This window comes from Hippocampus guttulatus, chromosome 9 (assembly GCF_054856545.1).
Source record: "Hippocampus guttulatus isolate MCC_2025c chromosome 9, RoL_Hgut_1.0, whole genome shotgun sequence".
In the NCBI taxonomy this organism is placed as follows: domain Eukaryota; kingdom Metazoa; phylum Chordata; class Actinopteri; order Syngnathiformes; family Syngnathidae; genus Hippocampus; species Hippocampus guttulatus.
The window spans coordinates 415,637-435,454 of NC_141269.1; the positions used below are offsets into that span (position 1 = coordinate 415,637).

General features: G+C 53.7%; 3 protein-coding genes across 7 annotated transcripts; 2 read left to right on the forward strand and 1 right to left on the reverse strand.

The window, feature by feature from the left end:
* Positions 1 to 455: 455 nt before the first annotated feature.
* wipf2a (WAS/WASL interacting protein family, member 2a) lies at positions 456 to 8,675 on the forward strand. Its single transcript, XM_086119679.1, has 8 exons — positions 456 to 1,119; positions 3,732 to 3,885; positions 3,978 to 4,110; positions 4,841 to 4,924; positions 5,166 to 5,801; positions 6,686 to 6,925; positions 7,010 to 7,111; positions 7,288 to 8,675. The coding sequence occupies exons 2-8, from the start codon at positions 3,826 to 3,828 to the stop codon at positions 7,329 to 7,331; spliced, it is 1,299 nt and encodes a 432-aa protein (XP_085975805.1). The 5' UTR covers positions 456 to 1,119; positions 3,732 to 3,825; the 3' UTR covers positions 7,332 to 8,675.
* Positions 8,676 to 10,649: 1,974 nt separating this feature from the next.
* On the forward strand, positions 10,650 to 15,255 carry cdc6 (cell division cycle 6 homolog (S. cerevisiae)). Of its 5 annotated transcripts, XM_086119572.1 has the most exons (12): positions 10,650 to 10,804; positions 11,651 to 11,906; positions 12,095 to 12,310; positions 12,845 to 13,044; positions 13,123 to 13,274; positions 13,442 to 13,548; positions 13,633 to 13,772; positions 13,836 to 13,936; positions 14,004 to 14,065; positions 14,160 to 14,326; positions 14,405 to 14,545; positions 15,035 to 15,255. In XM_086119572.1, the coding sequence occupies exons 2-12, from the start codon at positions 11,651 to 11,653 to the stop codon at positions 15,122 to 15,124; spliced, it is 1,632 nt and encodes a 543-aa protein (XP_085975698.1). In that variant the 5' UTR covers positions 10,650 to 10,804; the 3' UTR covers positions 15,125 to 15,255. The 5 variants fall into 5 exon arrangements, with proteins under 5 accessions (XP_085975698.1, XP_085975696.1, XP_085975697.1 ...); XM_086119570.1 differs by having other exon boundaries at positions 12,845 to 13,274; XM_086119571.1 differs by lacking the exon at positions 15,035 to 15,255 and having other exon boundaries at positions 14,405 to 15,023.
* A 79-nt stretch (positions 15,256 to 15,334) lies between these two features.
* Positions 15,335 to 19,780, reverse strand: ccsapa (centriole, cilia and spindle-associated protein a). Its single transcript, XM_086119576.1, has 5 exons — positions 19,656 to 19,780; positions 18,402 to 18,550; positions 17,431 to 17,761; positions 17,068 to 17,294; positions 15,335 to 16,753 (listed from the first exon to the last, which is right to left on the reverse strand). The coding sequence occupies exons 3-5, from the start codon at positions 17,738 to 17,740 to the stop codon at positions 16,541 to 16,543; spliced, it is 750 nt and encodes a 249-aa protein (XP_085975702.1). The 5' UTR covers positions 17,741 to 17,761; positions 18,402 to 18,550; positions 19,656 to 19,780; the 3' UTR covers positions 15,335 to 16,540.
* Between the last annotated feature and the right edge of the window lie 38 nt (positions 19,781 to 19,818).

Consider the following 19,818-nt stretch of genomic DNA (forward strand, 5'->3'; position numbering starts at 1 on the left):
TAGTCTGGGTGTGGCTTTGATGCGTTTAAATTGTGTTTGGTGTTATTTTGTCAAGCGGCCGACATAAAACAGGCGTGTTTTAATATGTCGTAAATTTGTCACAACTGACGTAATTAACAAAAGCACGGCATATTTGAATTGATAATGGGTCACAGTTCACCCCGTTGCAATGGTGCTATCGTAATAAAATGCCATTTAAATCACGTTTCAGCAACATGCATATTGCACAAAATAAAATAATATTCCTGTTGGTAAATATTTCCTTGCGTGCAGCCAATGTCAATACGTTTTTCATGTAAACCCAAAAGCCTGCTTTTTCAGTGCTTGCATTCACCCACCCCATCCATCCATCCATTTTCTGATCCGCTTTATCCTCACAAGGGTCGCGTTCATCCACTTGATTTAAAAAATGTAAATTCAACAGCCACCCGGGAGGATTCGAGGGGTCGCAGCAGTAACAGACACTCCAGTGTCCGCGGCCTTTGAACGCACCGCCGGCAGCGCTACCCCCCTCCATTTTGTGTCGCTGGCTTGCTGGCTTCGTTTCCGGGCTTGCTGATAAAGAAGTCTGCTGCGTGAGAAAGAAAGGGCCTTAGCCCAAACGGCAAAACGGCATGGCTCTTCGAAGCTGTTAGCGGTGCGCTTAAAAGTTTCAACTTCAGAGACAAACTATCGAAAGGTCTCTTCGCAACGGTGGGATCCATCGCCGCCTCCGAAAAGGAGGAAAACTACGAGTCGTCGCCTAATTTTGTCGCCGCTGGCCGCTGACAACTGAAAGTAAACAGCTACATGCTAAGCGGTTGGCTTCACTTTAGCACGTTAGCTTCGAGGCTAACCTGCTAGCTGCCACCATAGACTATTACGGACGATTAGCCCCTCGGGCTAACCGCTTCTGGCCGTGGAGCGCGAAGCTTAGCGGGGCGTCGTTACCCGGCTAACCTGGTCGCTGGTCGTGGTGTGTGTGTGTGTGTGTTTTTCGTTTTTGCCAGCGGATTGTCTTTAACATTTGAACCTCCGCCTTCTACCGAAGGAAGGATTTACTTCAACGATACTCCCCTCCGCCCCCCCATTCATGTTGTTTTGGGCGACGTCGCCTTACCGCCTCTTCGTCGAGTTTGGGTGAGTAAACCTGGAGCTAACTTTACTTTTCGAATAACAGCTGACGTTTAAGCTAGGCGCCGGGACTGACTCGTCCTACCTCGGCGGAGTTGAACCTGCTAAAACATTTTGAAATCCCGCAATAAAAGTCGAACATTTTTATGGGAAACGTTTGCTCTTCTACCGTGATTTGGCGTCAACAATACAACAGTTGCCACTTTTGTCCTTGGCGACACTTTGGCACGACTTAGGCCTTCCACAGAACCTCGGCCACTCGCACACCTCAACCGTCTACGCAAAGACTTTCTTTGGGCGTGTTTTTGATCTTCAGCGAGGCCATGAGGGACACAATCGTGGCGAAAGGGCGGCCGGTTGGTCGAACGTGTTGAAAGAACAACTTCCGTGTGTCTGTGATACCTGCCGTCTCTTGGCCTGCCTGCAGGAGGCGACTACCAGGCTCATTGGCTCGTGTCAACAATTAAACGGATGAAGAAGTGCAGCTCTACCTTGTTTGGTGACCAAACTTGAGTTCTTGATACGTTAACAGCCCCTCCAAACATGACAAATATTACGGCTAATGTGTTAAATAGAACGAAATACCACAAAGCGATTGCAAAATGAAGTGACCGTGAGTCTCGAAGTAATTTGTGTTACTCGTGTCGTTTTGATTGAAACTTTGCTCTGCCAATTTTCGGAATTGGCATCGCTCTCAAAAATATCCATATTGGTTGAGCCCCAGTACGTACTGTAATATTTGCCTGTAAGGAGCGTGGCCCGGTGAATGACGTGGAGCTGGCTGGCCGGTTAGTCTGCGTGTGAGTGTCGGGGCGCGAGCAGCGGCCTATAGCAGTTCCTACCAATTGTTTTCATTTAGTGTGCATGTTTGACTGTTGGTCCCAGTCAACGAATGGTTGAAAATTCAATTCCATTCAATTGTATTTATAGAGCACTTTCGAACAGCCGTCGCTGCATACAAATGCTGTACATGGAGCAATTTAACATATATAATAAACAGTAAAACAAATCGGCAACAAAGACGGTAGAAATCACCGAACAGTAAAACCAAGAACAAATCGAAGTCATGCTGAGTCGAATGCCAAAGAATACAAGTGAGTTTTGAGGAGGGATTTGAAGATGCATCGACGACTGGATCTCTCCTTGCCTCTCTTCGAAAAAAAAACAACAACACAAAGATAATCGGTCTGCTTTCCGAGAGCACTGCGGGAACCTAAAAATATTAACCATTGACAGGCGGAAATTATCGTTGGATTTGGACAGTTGTACGTTCAACAGGATCTCTAAACGATGAATTGATGCTCCAAATAGCTGTCAGTTCGTGAATCGCTGAGGTGTCGATGGATTGAATTGTTGCACGTCTAAATCATATGAAAGGATGTTTTAAAGGGGCTTTTAGGAGACAATTTGTCTTAGGCGTGTTCCAACTGTTCATTTTGGAAGGTAAAAAAAAAGGACATTTTGACTGAGCAGTTCAAGAGACCGGAAGTGATGTGGCACGGCTCCGCCCACTTGAGCAGGGGACTGTCAGATTTTGCTTTAGGTTGACTGCAGATGTCTACGAGTTGAGTGTTAAATTGTCCTTTTTTTCCATTGGACAAATTTAGGTCACACTTTGAATTGATTTTTTTTTTTAATTGCCTTTTAAAAAAAAGTATTTTTAAATGTAAATTTATTTTTGAAACAAATCCCTCTCGATGTTCGTAGAACCGCGATTGTGGTTCCGGCGCAGGGTCCATCCAGTCGGGTCAGTTTGACAAATGACCACAGTTGATTTCACAGGTGCGCAATAATTTTGGTCACAAAACCTCAAAGCGTCCAGAGCCCACCCCCGCCGTCCCGCTTCCTTTCCTGACTCGTCTACCAAGGTTCTGCTTGAGCGAACGCCTCTCAGTGTAGTCACCAGCTCGCCGGGCCGGATTCCGCAGCGAGCGGCGAGAAGGGAAAAAAAAACCTGTTTGGGGAGATGCGGAGACTCGACCCGAGTCAGCCGGTCTGCGCGCGCACAGCCGCGTCACATGTTACAGGCAGAACTTATTTGCGGGGGCCCGCAACATCATTTGCAGTGCCGTCACCACCGAAACCGAATGCATTTATGATTTACTCCCGCCTCTGCCCGCAACCGAGTGACAATGCGGGGAAATGCGGCGATTTGCTTTGCGGGCTGATTTGCGAATCATGCGAGGCCCTCGCCAAACTGCGGCTTCGCAGCCACCGACTCCTTGTCAAAAGAAGTTAGTCGAGATGCGCGTACGCAACTCAAGGCGACTAATAATGCGCGCCGTACGTTTAGCACATCGTGCGGGATTCGCTCCACCGTGGGCCTACGTTGCGATGTTGGATTCTCGTCAAGGGAAGCCGTTTTAAACTCAAAAGAATGCCCTTTTCCTATTAAAAGCGGAAGTTTCAAATCCAACCGGAAGTCGTTTGCCGCCGTCAACATCTATTGTGAGCCATGGTCTAAAAAGATCGGGTTCACGTACAAAAATATGCCCACCAAACAAAGCCAGCTGAGTCGCCCAATCCCACAAGTGCGGCCTTTGCAATTGGAAAATGCCCCCACCGCCGCAGGGCCCATTTAAACTGATTTAATTGTTCGGCTTCATGTATTGACGTAGGAGTGGGAGCACATCTCGGCAGCGGAGGCACTGAGGGCTGCGGCGTCCTTCAAGAAGACGAAAAGGTCCAAGTGCGTGCCACCAGAGGGACAGGATGCCCCCGCCCCCTCCTCCGCCCCCTCCCGGTCCCCCGCCTCCCCCGACCTTCCATGAGGTGAGTGAGCTCTGAGCCGGCCGTACCCCCCCCCCCCCCCCCCACCACCCATTCCAGTCTCTCAAGCCCCCCCCCCGCCCCCCTTACGGCAGGCCAACACCACCCCTCCCAAGCTGAGCTCGTCCAAGGCCAAAGGCAGGGGAGCCCTGCTGTCCGACATCCACAAGGGAGCCAGGCTGAAGAAAGTGGGCGTGGTCAACGACCGCAGCGCCCCCGTCATCGAGAGTGAGTGGCAATCCGTTCCTTAAGTCCATCTTTGGATGCTTTTATCCTCGGGAAACCCGCGCCGAAATGTTTCGCATCGGCCATTTTGCCATCAGATCACATTTTACGTGAAAATCAAAAGAAAAAACCCCCCCCCGGCTCTTTCAAGTCAAGGCAACGTAAATCGCTTAGACGTTTTGAGGACAATTTTCGCCAAACGGAAAATTCCCGTCTTGTAGAATTCCACCTTGAATGAGCCAGAAAATAGAACGGATGAAGTGGCTTGTGCCGAAATAGCCTCCGGCGTACTTGAATTGACTCCAACCCGTTCCAGTGTTCTCTTCTGGTGTCCCGGACGCTAATTCCGTCACCGGTTTTAGACTTCTTTTGTGGCTTGTGCCAAGCACCGCGAGTCTGCTCGGCGCCGGCCGCACTCGTAGCCCGAATCCACAATCGACGTCTTGTTGACCTTTTAACCTTTTTGTTTCAGACACAAAAAATGTCATCATCATAGTAAGCAGCGCATCTTGTCCGAAGCGTTTTGCCGAGGCGCAAATTGCGCTTTTTCGCCACGTTCAGATTCATCCCGAGCTAGCAACGCGTGAAACGAAACTGTTTGTTTACAATTTCCCGCACACCGTCGTCGTGCCCGAAGGCAAATGTTGTGGCATCCGCTGCTGGTCTCCTTGCCGAGTGCCGCGGCAGTCCGGTCCCATTCGTGAGCCGCATCATTGATCTTGTCTTTTTACAGAATCTGGAGGGGGAGGAGGAGGAGGTCCAATGGGAATGGGGGGGCTTTTCCAAGGAGGCGTGCCGAAGCTACGACCAGCTGGAGGTCAAAATGAACAAAAACACTTCATTCAATACACACACTTTGTACATTTTTGATTCGTCCTTTTGCGTCGCGTACTTGTTTATGTCATATGGGAGAGCGTTGATTATTACTATTATTATGACGATACTTTTTAAATCCAACAGGAAGTAGAATATTGTCGGTCCCACCCGGACAAAGTAGGTATCCGGTTGACGTTATTTGTGTTGCCTGACTTTGATATTTGCGGCCCCGCCTCCCTCAGACGGTTCATCGGGCGGCTCGGTGGGCAGGTCCGCCCTGAGGCCGCCGGGGTCCCGGCCATCGGCGCCCCGCCCGCCGTCGGGCCGCTCGGCGTCGCCGTCTCCGCCGGAGCACCAGCGCTCCCACCGGCCCTCCTTGCCCGACATCACCCGCCCCCACAACGCCGGCGGCTCCTCCTCCCCGGGCGGCGGCATGAAGCACAGCACGTCGGCCCCCCCGCCTCCGCCGCCCTTCAGCCGGGGCGGCCGCGGCAACGCTCCGCCGGCGCCCAACCCGAAGCTGTCGGCGCCCTCCTCCTCGGCGCAGAAGCCCCTGCCGCCCACGCCCAACCGAGGTGCCGCTCCTTCCGCCGCCCTCAAGAACGCCCTGTCTTCCGGCCGGCCGGCCGCCGCCGGCGGGTCCTCGGCGCCGCCCCCTCCCCCGCCCTACAGGATGCACACGTCGCTCTCCAACGGGCCGGCCCAGACGGATGGAGGCGGCGCCCCGGAGCTGCCGCAGAGGCACAACTCTCTGACCAAGAAGCACGCGGCGCAGGGGCGCAACCACGCCCCGCCCCCGCCGCCCTCCTCCTCCTCGCCGTCCCCGCAGGGCGGTCGGCCGCCGCCCCCCGCCAGGGAGCCTCCGGGGCGCAGAGCAGGTAACATATTGGTCATTCATGATATTATTGAACTGAAAAAGGAGGTCCCCCACGCACTTTCACGAGAGGGAAGTTGGCCTGGGGTGTCGAGGGGCGATTTTTCCAAAACACAAAAATACTGACGATACGACCACACTTGAATTTGAGGTCCTGGAAGTGGTCACGGTTGTAGCAGAAGTAGCCAAGTAGTATCAATGGTAGAAGTCACCGTGAGATCAGAAGGAGGAGGAGGAGGACTTGGGGAAGCGGCTAACCGAGGTCGTATTGCTGGCCCCCGAATACAAGGGGGCGGGGGTCAAATCGGCGAACGTTAGCGGTAGCGGCAAAAGCGCTTGTCGTACAAGTTGGCGCTGTCGAGACGTCGTAACGGCGGAGGGGAAAAGTCCAGGTTGCAGCGGAAGGAGCGACGCTATCTGTTAGCGCCTGGCCCGGCGACCCTTTTAGCTTTGCCGTCGCGCAGCCGAGCTCTGCGCACGCGGAAGGCGTCCCGACATTTGTCAGCACATGTGGAGAAAAGCAAGTTGGGCTGGAATGCGGCGAACAAGTTGGAACCGGTCGCCGTCTTGTTTCTGTGGCGTGGGGTGGAGGGGGCAGTCCCTTTGACTTTGTTGGGGGGGGGGTTTTAGGGCAAAGGTCCATTCTCCGACGTCCCCGTTATTTGTTCGATAGGTCGCCGCCGCGACAGGTCGCCTCGATGCGTCCCGCCGCCTCCGCGCCGCTCGCCGTCTGCCATCCAAACGTACTTTTGGCCCGCCCGCCACCGGCTGTCCTCTGCGTGTCGCTCTGATCAAAATGACTTGCCACCGTCTCATTTTCAAGCGCTTTTTGAATTCCGTGTTTTCCCCTCATCATACGCGTCGCCGATTTGCTGCGTCGGCCCGCAGCCCCCCAGGCGCCGCTCTCCGGCACCCGCAACGGCAACCGCGACGCCCCTCCGCCGCCGCCGCCGTACCGCGGCCACAGCTCAGAGCCGGCGGGCCGGGGGGCCAGGCCGCCGCCGCCCTCCTCCTCCTCGTCTTCCTCCTCGTCCTTGTCCTCCCGCACGCCCGCCGGGCCTCCGCCGCCGCCCCCGCCCATTCGCAACGGACACTCCTCGATCTCGACGCCCTCAAAGTCCATCTTGGGTGAGTCGTCCGCCCCCCCGCGGCCGGCATAGCTTCGCGCCCCCGCCGCGAGGTGACGGGGCTCCTTTTGCTTTCCCGGTCTAGATGATTTTGAATCCAAGTTCAACTTCCACCCCATGGAGGACCTGCCGCCTCCTGAGGAGTATCGCCATTTCAACAAGGTCTACCCCAGCAAGAGTGGCAAGGGTAAGCGGGGCCACTCCTGTTCAGATAAGATAACCTTCATTTGTCCCACGCTGGGGAAATTCGCAATTCTCCAGTAGGATATGCGCATCGCACACTGTCATTTTCTCCATATTCGTTTGTTGTTGTATGTTCATGGTGTCCGTGAGTGTGATGGGTTTTTCTCTGCTTTCCCCCAGGCATTTTGCGAGGAGCCCCCCCTGCTCCTCCAGTGGGAAGGTGAGCTCACCTCAAAGCTTAGCACTTGAACTCATCAGCCAGGCGTCTGGTCTGTTCTGGTGTGGTCGGGGATGAGGAGGTCGGCACGCGCGCGCACACAAAGCACCAGCCATGTGGACTTGAACAGAAGAGAAGACACCTCATGAGACTTTTTGACTTTTGCATTTCTTTAACATTTGAGGACCAAAAAAAGAAAAAAACTCCACAAGCGTCCACAACTGCACATTCCCTCTTCGGACAGATTTACTAGCCAGCATTGATCTTTATGGGACACACCCACACATGATCATGCATGAATGCGGGCTTTTAATCTTTTTTTTTAAAATCCCTTCTTGATTTTGTTGGGAGTCGCTCTAGGGTGGTGCGCTTGAAACGACCCCATCCATGTGCCAAAGGCGGGCGGAGCTTAATTGAAGCCTGTCCAAAACAGTCAGTTGACGGATGTCTCATCTGCTTGTTGAGCTTCACTTTCCGAGCGGTGTCGGGGCTCATTTTGGGGGAGAGGAGGTTCGTTCCTGTTTTCAGGACCCGTCTTCTGCTCTTCTTAACGGTAGTGGGGGGTGAGGTGGGGTGTGGGGGGACTTGTAATCCTGTTTTCATGTTGCACATGAGCCAGCAGAGACGCGTGGCACCCGTTTTTTGTACTTGCGGCACCGTGACATTGGTCGCGACTGTGGAATGACGCCTTGCTTTTGAAAAAGTGCGTTCACTGGGCCAGGCTGCCAGTTGACCGTAAAGGGATAGTTTTGAAAGGGGGCGGGGGGCTGGCAATCAGACCATCAGCTGCTTTTACTATGCAATAATCTGTACAGATCGTAGTTGCTAGCAGCTATATATAAAAGAAACACTAAAGTGCCAGAAAGAGTATGTAGAACTTTTGCGTCACTTTTAATGATCATTCAGCATCATAGAAAAATACACACACACACACACACAAACGGTTCAGCTGTGAATCTACCAGAAAAAAACACATTTGAGATGCAGCGCCTCCTGCTGCTCATCAGTTGCCTTACATGCATTTTGTCCACAAATGGTACCTGTGCTAAGTTTATAAAAAAGAAAAAAATATGAGAGTCTATTTGCAAATGTATATTTAGCCCTTAGAATCTGATCATCCTAGTGAGCATTGATCTATTTTTTTTTTTTTGCTGTACAAAAGAGTGTCATAGAGGGAAATTGTAACGAGGGGCAGCGAACTCGCATGATGTCGTTGTTTTTTGTCCTCATCATCTTCAGGGTCACGCTGGTGTCACCTTTGCCGCCTCGCCGTTTTTTTCCTGTTAATCAGCCATCTTTTTATCACTTGAAAATATTTTCAATAAATATATTCCTGTTGGGGAAAAGGGGACTGAGGTGATGCAAGTCTTTTTTTTTCCGGGCTTCTCATTCAACACCCTGATCCTAAAAAAATGTAGAGAGTCTCAACATCAGCCCCTGACTGACGCCAGTTTCAAAAATCAACATGAGGGGTGTTCACACGGCACACATTTGCTCCGGCGCTGCACCGATGTATTTTGTTGCGATATATTTTACACCGCAGCAAATCTGGTGGAGCGTTCACACGTACAAAGCCGCTGAGCGTGTCAGCGCCGGCGCAGCGTCGGCGCAGCCCCACTTGCGTTCGCGCGGCAGTTTCTGCAGCGGAGCAAAACGACAGAAAACAAATGAGCCGTCGTGTTGGTTCTTTTTAAAACTTCGACACAACTCGAGCGACTACTGGACAGGCGCGTCCTTCTCCTTCTCGGTCTCCGTGCCTTCTGCCCTGAGACTGACTGCCCCGAAAACGTAAACCAACGATGACTTCAATGACACTCGGAAAAGGAAAATGGGATGCGCCAAACAGAAAAATCAAGAGAGGAAATCACAAAATAATTTCTATGGGGGCGGGGGGTTGTGAACACACAACAAAGGAACAAACTACACAAACAACTCCGAGACAGTCCAGTCTCCTACAAAAGGAAAGGTGACGTCTGGGGACTGTCCCCCCCCCCGCCGCCTGTTTTAGTTGAGATGGCATAAGCCAAGAGGTGCTTGCTACTGTTACCAGCCATTTCTTGTGTCGTTGTTAAACAAACACATGACGGAAGTCCGACAGAGCACGAAAGCAACGCATTCTCGCCGTACGTGGTCAACTCTTCTCATGCGTAGCAAGGCTACTCCCCCCTCGCAAACGAGCATTTGCTCCGGAGCAAATTTTTAAACCACCTCCCTGAGGTGGATCAAATTTGCTCCGGTGTAAGCTGTTTTTTCCGGGGCTACGCCGGAGCTAATTTGCACGTGTGAACGCTCTGCTGTCGCAGCGCCGACGTAGCACCGGAGCAAATCTTGCCGTGTGAACACCCCTGTGAAGTTTGATGGACCTGTGTATCATTACAGGGCCCACCAAAAGGTTTCTGGAACTCCCCTGAAAAAAAGAACAGTTGATTCAAACCAGCAGTTTTTGGGGGGGTGGTCAATTCAAGGGCTCATACCTTGACAAAATTCAGCCCAGGACGCCAGAATCGCCAATCGTGAAATTAGTCAACATGTCGATCACACACCGCACCAAAGCTTTCCGAGGTACCAAGCGTGAATGTCGGCCCCTCGGCATGCATTCATTTGCTGTTGTGGGGGGAGTGTCAGTTTCACACACTGACGAATGAAAATTGGGTGGACATCCAAACGGGACACGAGAAGAAGTCTGAAAGAGACCCATTTCAAATGGAACGGGAAGGCAGCCATTTTGGGGCCAGCAAGGGCTTGTTTTGTGTGCGTGAATGTCGGCCCCTTGGCATGCATTTATTTGCTTTTGTGGGGAGGAGTGTCAGTTTCACACACTGACAAATGAAAATTGGGTGGACATCCAAACGGGACACAAGAATTCTCAAGCACGGGAAGAAGTCTCAGAGACCCGTTTCAAATGAAACTGGGAGGCAGCCATTTCGGGGCAAGCAAGGGCTTGTTTTTGTGCGTGTACTCAACAGTTCGCCCATTTCAGAAATACCAGCTTTTTCCATTGGTGTCCACCTGTTTTGAAAACGCTTGCTCTAATTTGAGGGAGGTGGTCGGCAAATATGCCTGCGCCTCTGTCAACGTTTGAAGCAGTCTAGCACCACAAAAATGGAGCATTTCTGCCTTTCCTTGAAGTGCCGTTTTCGTGGCAAGCGTGTAGAAGAGGCTCAAATATGAGACTTTCTCTCCCCCCCCCCCCCCGAAACCCTGCAGCAAACGTCACAAAAATTCCCGTCAAAACGAGCAGCTGCCGAATCTCCCGCCCGTCTCAAATGGACGCCGGCAACGCAATATCCGGGGCCCCGCGTTTTGGACCAATCAGCGAGCGGGAGGCCGGCCGGAAACAGCTGCTGAGGCGGACAACATTTGGCGCTAAAGTTTGCTGTGTCTACCGTGTGGAAGCCGAGGCAGAAGGAAGGACGGTTAAGCACCACAGCGAACATTTTGTTTTCTCTTCCCCCCCTCACCAACGTCTGTCACCTAAAGGTGAGTTTCCAAGCCCCGGCGATCTGACCGAGATCGATTTTTGTGCGTATCCACGTCAGATGCGGAAGTAAGCCCCCGTTGTGTGATTATGTTCGGCTTGAACGTGGTCCGATTCGCTGCCTTGCAAACGATCGACATATGGGGTTGAATGCTTGATCGCGTTGCGCCTTGTCGTGTTCGTGTGTGAAATTGTTCGCTTTTCTCCGCGAATCAGATCTAGCAATTGGCGCCAAGACGCGAACCATTTTCATCTCCCGCGCTTCGTTTTTTTTTTCTTTGTCGAAGTTATGCTCACGATGTCTCTGTCTGACATTACATTGGACGTGATAGCGCACATCGGAACAACTCGTTTCGATATTTCTTTGCTTTGTGTACTCCTCAAGTCAGTAAACCTGACACAAAGGACCGTAAATAATAATTGACTGGGGCGGTCCTTTTTTTGTACGTATGAAATACATCTTTGTAAGTACATCTCCTTGGCAAAGGAAATTGTTGAAAAATAAAAAATTCCAATGATGACGTACACTGTATAAAATATCGCGAGACTTGACAAATGTTTGACACGCGCGCTGAACCCCAATGAGGTCCCGCGTCAAGACAATTGGAGCTCGTCCGAGACTTGGCCAACATTTGTTGCCCGGTCGGTTATTGGAAACTCGGTCCAAATCCGATTGAATGAAAACCCCATCGAAAGCCATTTCAAACGTGTTCTGAACCCGTCCCAAACAATTTTGATGAAATGCCATCCAGTCATTTGAAATGTGATCTAAACCCGATGGAATGAAAGGAGTGATTCTCTCACGACGGTGTGTCTGACATTTTCCACCCCCCCTTTTGGGTTTGAAGATGCCGAGCACTCGCTCGCGGGCTCACACGCAGTCCACCATGCCCTTCCCCAGACGCAAGTCCGCCGGGGTGGCGCCGAAGCCCAAAAGAACCCCGCCCGAGCTCCTCGAACCCGATAGGGAGAAGACGAGGATGCCCGCGGCGCCGTCCTCCGGACGAGCGCCCTCCATTCGCGCCGGGCGGCCGGCCGGGACGCCGATTCCCTCGTCGCCGGACGCCTCGCTCAGGCTTCCCCTCAGTCCGCGGAAACGTACGGGTGAGTCCGCCCCGAAGAGCGCGTCGGTCAACGTCCAACTCGGCCGACGCGGAGTGGAATTGAGTGTTGATGTTTTACCGCCCCCTGCTGGCCATTGCTCACATGCGAGGAGAAGCAACACGATGTCCACTTGAAGAATGAGGCTCATTTATCACTTGTTTTTTTTGTGGGGGGGGGGGCCGGTCCAGGTGACGACAACGCGCGCAACATGGACGCCGCTCTGTCTGCGTCGCCTCCCAAGCGGGGCAAAGCGTCGCCGCCGTCCCAGCGGCGTTTAGCCTTTGATGAAAATGCCGCCGGCCCGCGTTGCCGTGAGCCGACGCCGTCCTCTCCCGTCCCCCCCTCCCCGCCAAGTCCCGGCCCGGGCAAGAAGTCGGCGGCGGCGCGTCGACTCTTTGCTGAAAGTAAGTGATTGATTTCAATCACTTGATCGAAGCCTGATCAAAACCTGTTGGGAACGCAACCTAAATGTAATCCGCGCGACTTTACGACGGATCGTGAGCGCCAACTCCAGCTTTAGCGCAAGCGCACATTTAGCCCGAGTTGGAATCCGAACTCGTTTTGAAACGTCGTCTCAAGCCGAACTCCGCCGAAGCCTCGGCCGCATCTGATCCGGACCCGATGGAATCGCGGCCGCCGTTTCGATCGGAACACGGCCGAAGTCCAAACGCGGCGGCCGCCTGATTCTAAACCCCGGCGCAAACCTGATATCAGCTCGTGGAAACGCTGTGGGAACTCGATGCAAACCCGCGAGCCAAATTTGGCCCTTTCGGGCCGTTTAAAAAAAAAACCCATTGGGAACGCGGCGTGGGCTGCGTCTGATTCGAATGCGCTCAAAACTCCCGTGAGTGAAACCGATTTGAAGCTCGCCGCCCGGACCCGACTGATACTCGGACGTTCTTTTTTTTTTTTTTTTTTTTTTTTTTTTTTTCCCGCAGGGCGCGGCCTGGCGAGCGCCAAGCGGGCGCTGCACACGGCGGCGCCCGCGCGCCTGCTGGCCCGGGAGGCGGAGCGCGCCGCCATCCGCGGCTTCCTGGGCCGGACGGCCGCGCGCCGGCTGCCCGGCAGCCTTTACGTCTCCGGGGCGCCCGGCACGGGAAAGACGGCCTGTCTCGACTGGGTCCTGCGCGACATGAAGGTGACGCTCGGGCGGAAAAAGAAAGCGCCCCGAGTCGGCCCGTGTCGGGGCCCTTCATTTTGCCGTCGTCGCTCGCAGGAGGAGCTGGCGCAGGCCCAGACGCTGGTGGTGAACTGCATGAGCCTGCGCAGCTCGCACGCCATATTCCCGCTTTTGGCCGACAAGCTGAGCGCGTCCGCCGGCGGCCGCGAGGCTCTGCGGAGGCACCTGACCGGGCCCGGACCCGCGGTGTGAGTACCCCGTTGACCCGTTCTGACGGCAGCAAAGCTCTACTTTTGCCCGAATGAAACTTGTCGACTCTCGGGCTGGCGGCAAAGCGCTCTTTTTATCCGAACGCGACTCCCGAAATGATTCCGTCGTGTCTCCTCGGCACCCGCTCGCCGATCTCGTCTTTCAGCTTGTTGGTTCTGGACGAGTTGGACCAGCTGGACAGCAAAGGCCAGGACGTGCTCTACACCATCTTCGAGTGGCCGCACCTGCCCGAGTCCAGACTTTGTCTCGTCGGTACGAACGGAGCCGTTCGGGCGGCCGCGGCCGCGTTTCTCGAGCCCGCCCTCTAAAACGGGCCGCCGCCCTTCTGCGCCGCAGGCATCGCCAACGCCTTGGACCTGACGGACCGCGTCCTGCCCCGCCTTCGGGCCGGGCCCGGGCGTCGCCCGCAACTGCTTCACTTCCCGCCGTACAGCCGAGAGCAGCTCGGCGCCATCGTGCAAGACCGACTGGCGCAGGTGACGCCGCTCCCGCCCTCTCGCGCGTCCGGCGGGCTCACGCGCGCGCTTTGTCGTCGCCAGGCCTGCGCGGACGGCGCCTTGCGCTCGGCGGCCGTGCAGTTTTGCGCCCGTAAAGTCTCGGCGGTGTCGGGAGACGCCCGGAAGGCTTTGGACATCTGCAGGTTGGTCCCGGCGGACGCGTCGGCAATCGGAAGGACGGATTTGATGCGTGGCCGTTGTGTCCGACAGGCGGGCGGTGGAGATCTTCGAGTCGGAACGCGGGAAGAAGGCGGAGCGGCGCCCCGACGAAGGTCCGAGCCGCCGTCGTCGTCGCTTTGCGTGTAGGCGCGGGGGTCGGGCTCGCGCGCGTCCGCGTTGACGTCGAGATGCCGCGTGCGCTTCCAGAGTCGTCGGCCGGCGTGGCCCAGGTGGCGCGCGTCCTCTCCGAGGTGTACGGCGACCGCATGGCGTCGCGCGCCGGCGAAAGTTTCCCGTTGCAGCAGAAACTTCTGGTGTGCTGCCTGCTGATGTTGGCGCGCGCCGGCAAGAGCAAGGAGGTGGCCCTCGGCAAGGTGACGCCCGGCGCGAGCCGCGCTTTTGCCCGGCCTCGCAAAACGCGCTGACCCTTTTTGCCGGCGGCGCCCTCGCAGCTCCACGAGGTTCACAGCCGCCTGTGCGCTCGGCGCCAGGTGGGCGGAGTCAGCCAGTCGGAGTGTTTGTCGCTTTGCGCGCTGCTGGAGAGCCGCGGGGTGTTCGCCCTCAAGAAGGCCAAAGAAGCTCGACTCAGCAAGGTAAAGCCCGACGCCGTCGCTTTTGGCATCCGACGCTTTGCCGCCAACCTCCCGGACAAAAAAAAAACCGCCGACCTGGACTGTCGGGCGGCCATCTTGCCTCGCCGCCGCGACTGACCCCTCCCGTTACTTTTGTGTTGCTGAAAACGCAATTTCGAATTTCTCATTTTCAGGCTTCTCATTCAATGTGCAAAGCGCGCGCCACGTTCGGCATGTTGCGGGAACGCCGCGTGAAGATGTTATGTTTTCGAGTCACGGCGCTCTTGGCGAGCGGCAACGTAAGATGGACTCCGGCGGCTTTGCTTCCGCTCGCCCCAAACTCGACTCTGTCGGTCGCTGCGTTCGACGCTGCCTACTCGCCATCGGGCAAATTGAAACCGCCGGCGGCCATCTTACGTTGCCAACAAACAAAACCCGCCTACCTTTTGAATCCATGAATTTCTCAATGGTCAGAAAATGGACTTGGGCTGTGCGCGCGCGTGTGTTCAGGTGTTCCTGAAGATTGACGAGAAGGCGGTTGAAAATGCACTTCAAGATCGCACGCTAGTCGGAAGCATCTTGGCGGCGGGACTTCCGTGAACGTCGTCAATTTTTTATTATTATTTTTAAAAAAATTTCAAGTTATTCTCATTTTTGCTGAGAATTATTATTTTTTTTTCTTTTTTAAGTCTGAGTGTTTGTTGTTGTCAATAAACCAAGTGACACTCGAACCGTCCGTCTTTTCCGCACTTCTTTTGAGCTTTTCAAAACGCAGGCTGCGTCGAGTGTGTCGGTCAAGCAAGTGGCGGATTTGTTGAAGTGTTTTTATTTCTCATCTTTCCGGGAACATCGAAAGTCACGTGGACAAAAGTGTCTCAACACGAGTGGGTGTGTACTTTCCGCTTTGTCCGTCACGCCGCTTTCTTGTTCGGTGCGGCGTTGGCGTGCAAAAACCCCGCCCCCAAAATAAAAGGGATCTGTGGAAAATGGAAATCTATAGAAATATTCTTGACGGTTACGAACGAGCGTTAGCTTAGGTTGCTCGCTACTCATCCGTCGGACAACGTTGGCTTTGGTTTTCTCAAGGCAAATGCATTCGTCGACGCGCGTCTTTCGCACGAGCGCGATCGGCGCTCCGGCTTATCAGTGTCGCCTTTTTGCGTCGTTTGGACGGCGGCGTCCGTCCGCCGCAATTTAAAAACGACAAAAGGGCTGAAAGCCCGAGCGCCTCAGGTATTTCTCATTGAATTTGTTGAAAATGTGCGCGGTGAAAAGGGAAAAAACATCTTGAACTCGACTTGCCCTCAAGGATGAAAAATGCAGGAAGGGGAATCAAATGTCGCCGGAATGACGCTTTGCGTTTCAAGGTCGCGTTGCAATTGCCGCCGGCGGTTCCACGGAAGCTCCCGGGTTAGCGATCGCGAGTGCGCGTGCATTCGGGCTTTGAAAGTAGGATTTCGATTTTAAATTAGGGTTGGGCTTGGTGCCGAGCGCCACGGGTGGGCTAACGAAACGAGCGTCCGGTTCACGCCGGCAAAGCTGGAAGCGAGTGCTCTTTGAACGCCGATCCTGCAGCGACGGCCCAAGAATCCTTCGGCGTTCCTCCGGGGCGGGGGGAGCAAGTAACAAACGGAGTTCCGACCGAGCGCGCTTGTCCTCCTTCAAAATCGGCTACAAAAATGTCTTTTGATGACGACGACTTTGTTGAGCAAAGTCGCCCCTTTAACTCTTTCGCTCCCAAAGACGTTTTGGAACGTCTTTTCAGACTTGGTCTCGAATTGGCTGCTACCGAATGAGTTTGATGGGGTCCCTCGAGGAAACGATGAACAAATACAAATGAGCGGTTCGCCGACGCAACTCGTCGGGGTTTTCTTTCATTGTCGCAGCATCCCAAATCTTTTGCGCGTTCGCAAAGAATTTCCCATTGCGGGAAACGGGATTTGCATCCAAAACGCCCGCTAGGTTGAAGCCCCGGAGTACAACTGTGCTGCGGGTTTTTGTTTTCTTTGTTTGTTTTTAGAGGCATGGCCCGGCGTCCACCCGCGCAGAGAAGCAGCGCATGTACTCCGTCACCCAGCGCTCGTCGGCGGCGGCGGAGGCCGTCAAGCGGCGGCGGCGGCGCAGCTCGTCCGGGTCAGCCGAGCGAGCGCGGCGGCGATGGGCGGTCGCCGGGCGCCGGTCGGGAGGACGCGACGGCGGCGTCCGGACGCTGGCGTCGCAACGCTCGCCCTGGAGGCAGGCGCCCGTCCGCCGTTGTTCAGTCATGTCTTCATCCATTCGGCGCGTGTCGGGCCCGAGCGATCAAACGATTTCTGGGCTTTTTTTTTTTTTTTTTAAGTTTGTTTTACTGTTGAAACACGAAGCCCTTCCAATTCACCCCCCCCCCCCCCCCCGGAATTCATATTTTTGTTGTCATAAGCGCACAAGATAACACACGAGCTATTGAAATGCAGTCAATACACCCCCCCCCCAAAAAAAAAAAATTCCACATCGCTGGGGCCCGACACGTGCTCAACGTGAACGGAGCGGAGTCCAGAACTTACTTGATGGTTGGGCGCCGCGGCTTCGTCGCCGGCGCCCCCCGGCGGCGGTTGGCTCTCGGCCCGCTCTGGTTTGCGGTCGGTGGGCGACCCGTTGCCAGGGCGACCGTCCCGGTGGCGCTGAGGAGAGGCCGCCGACTCGGCGGGATCCCCGTCGGCGACCGGCCCGTCGGCGGCGTCCGGCTCGTGGGACGCCACGCTCGCGTTGGGGGGGGCCCCGGCGGTGTTTTCTGCGGCAAATCCAAAGAGGTGGACGATGAAGTCGGGTAACGTTTTCAACTCCCCCCCCAAGATATTTTTTCCCAGCTCAACTTGACGGCAAATGTTCCCGCCCTTTGCAAGCGCGCCTCTCCATCGTCATCTCACCTGCCGGGGCTGCGCCGTCCGACGGCGGCCCGGCATCGGGACCGGACCTCGGCCGGTTCGTCTCGGCGGCGGGCGGCGGGGCCACCCGGTTGCGTCCAAGCCGCGGTCCGGCAGTCCTGGGCGTGGACTTGCCGCTGGACCGCACGGAGCCGCCCTCCCAGCCCTCCCAGAACCAGGGCTTGTGAGAGTGCTCCATGACCCGCCGGGTCAGGCGGTATTTGAGAGAGTCCTCGTAGCATTTGGAGAAGGTCTCCCACTTGGGCTCCCGGAACTTCTTCATGTACTCCGTCCGGACTTTCTTGGTCACCATGGCGACGGGTGCGGCGCGCAGCTGCAACGAAGCAAACGAGAGACCCTCTCAGGAGATTTATCCACAAGCAGTCGGGCTGCAGCTCGCGATGATTCTCATCGTCAATACATCTTTGTCCATCCGCCTTTTAAATCAACAATGTCAATCCCTTTATTCGAAAACATTATTTTCAAATTGACAGTCCAGAAAATGTAAAAAAAAAAGATGATGATTCAGTTACTCGTCTGGGCTGTCAACCTGTAGTCAAGAGTCCACAAAAAACAAAAAAAGCGGTTCATGGCGAGCGGTCGTGGGTGACGTCGGCTGCCAGGTTGTATCCAAGGCCGCGCCCCCCGATCGGCTGAACTCGGCTTAGTGGATCGTCTCCACACGCGCTGTCACGTGACCCCCAACCTGTCAGCTCCGCTGGAAATAACATCCATTATTGATTCCTCGAGCTAGCTGGCCGCGTTAATGGACGAGCGATGGTGCTCTTTTTTGAGTGTGGGTTTTTTTTGCGGGGGTTGACGGGGGGAATTAAGCCGTGTTGAAGTCTCGGACGATTTTGAGACGCTCAACGAAGGCGGGCACGATTGTCGTTCAGCTGCTTTGGGAACACCGCGAGGAGGCGGGCGTTTCGATCGCGACAACAACGGGAGCAAATTGAAACGGTTGCACTCACACGGAACTTTCTTCCCGGAAGGAGTTAGGACTCGGTCGCGTGAATTCCGCTAAAGGAGCAGCGGCATCAGTTCGCTTCAGTTCAGACCCGCGGGAGGCACGGGGGAGCTCAAGCTAGCGTGACTGGAGCCAACAATTTCCGGCTTGGACCTTCAAGGCGATACAAGACAGGAAGTGTCACTTTCCATACGATATGTGGTTCCAAAATAAAATACATTCACCTTGATGAGAGCACCTTTATTCGGGAACGATGATACGTATCCTAGTTTAAAGTAGCCTACTTTGAAATCCTCACCTTAGTGTTAGACCCCACTTCCAAATCGTACCGTTAGTTTTAAACGCGACTTTGAATCCCTAACTCCTGTTTTAAACCCTACTTTCACTTTGTAAGCCTAACTCTTGTTTTACTATACAATATATACTAAGGCGTTTTTCGACGAAAAAAACGACCATGTATAAGGCGTTTTCAGCCCAAAAAAAACGACCATATATAGTATGGCGTTTTCAGCCGAAAAATACGACCATGTATAGTAAGGCGTTTTTATCGGAAAAAAAACGACCATGTATAGTAAGGCGTTTTTAGCTGAAAAAAACGACCATGTATAGTAAGGCGTTTTTAGCTGAACAAGAAACGACTATGGATAGTAAGGTGTTTTCAGCCGAAAAAAATGACCATGTATAGTAAGGCGTTTTCAGCCGAAAAAAAACGACCATGTATAGTAAGGCGTTTTTAGCCGAAAGAAACGACCATGTATAGTAAGGCGTTTTTAGCCGAAAAAAAAGACAATGTATAATAAGGCGTTTTTAGCCGAAAAAAAAAACGACCATGTATAGTAAGGCGTTTTCAGCTGAAAAAAAAGACCATGTACAGTAAGGCGTTTTCAGCCGAAAAAAAATGACCATGTATAGTAAGGCGTTTTTATCGGGGGAAAAAACCGACCATGTATAGTAAGGCGTTTTTATCGGAATTTTTTTTTTTTAGGCTAAATTATTAAAAATAATTATTTATTAAAATTATTGTAATTGTCTTTGTTCCAACTTGAAACTATTAAAAAATGTTGAATGTGCTGTTGTTCTTCTTGGTGTTGGTCATATGTCAAGTGTCGTGACTTATTCTTTAAATGGCTTGTTTGGAACCCGTACAGGCGCCTATTTTTATGTAAAATGAACAAAACACGCAATTTGAATGTACTGTACCGCATTTTTTACACGAGCTGGTTTTAATTTGACAGTGAATGTGACGTCATACAGGTACCTCCGGCAGCGGGCAGGTAAAGCCGATTGAATTCCGACAAGCATTCAGAGTGAGGTAGCGAACGGGAGCGATCGCCAGATCTGGAAGCCAAAAAATCAAATAAAAAAGAACAGTGCGGATTGCTGCCTCTTCACCGTTTGAGGTCAAACTTGTGACCTCCCGC

Coding starts and splice junctions, on each gene's coding strand:
- wipf2a (XM_086119679.1), top strand. CDS start 3,826: ATGCCCCCGCCCCCTCCTCCGCCCCCTCCCGGTCCCCCGCCTCCCCCG. Junction 5,802..6,685: donor GCCTCCGGGGCGCAGAGCAG/GTAACATATTGG, acceptor GTCGGCCCGCAG/CCCCCCAGGCGCCGCTCTCC. Junction 7,112..7,287: donor CCCCAGCAAGAGTGGCAAGG/GTAAGCGGGGCC, acceptor GCTTTCCCCCAG/GCATTTTGCGAGGAGCCCCC.
- ccsapa (XM_086119576.1), bottom strand. CDS start 17,740: ATGGTGACCAAGAAAGTCCGGACGGAGTACATGAAGAAGTTCCGGGAG. Junction 17,295..17,430: donor GGACGGCGCAGCCCCGGCAG/GTGAGATGACGA, acceptor GATTTGCCGCAG/AAAACACCGCCGGGGCCCCC. Junction 16,754..17,067: donor CCGCGGCGCCCAACCATCAA/GTAAGTTCTGGA, acceptor GCCTGCCTCCAG/GGCGAGCGTTGCGACGCCAG.
- cdc6 (XM_086119569.1), top strand. CDS start 11,651: ATGCCGAGCACTCGCTCGCGGGCTCACACGCAGTCCACCATGCCCTTC. Junction 13,937..14,003: donor AAGGCTTTGGACATCTGCAG/GTTGGTCCCGGC, acceptor TGTGTCCGACAG/GCGGGCGGTGGAGATCTTCG. Junction 14,066..14,159: donor GGAGCGGCGCCCCGACGAAG/GTCCGAGCCGCC, acceptor GTGCGCTTCCAG/AGTCGTCGGCCGGCGTGGCC.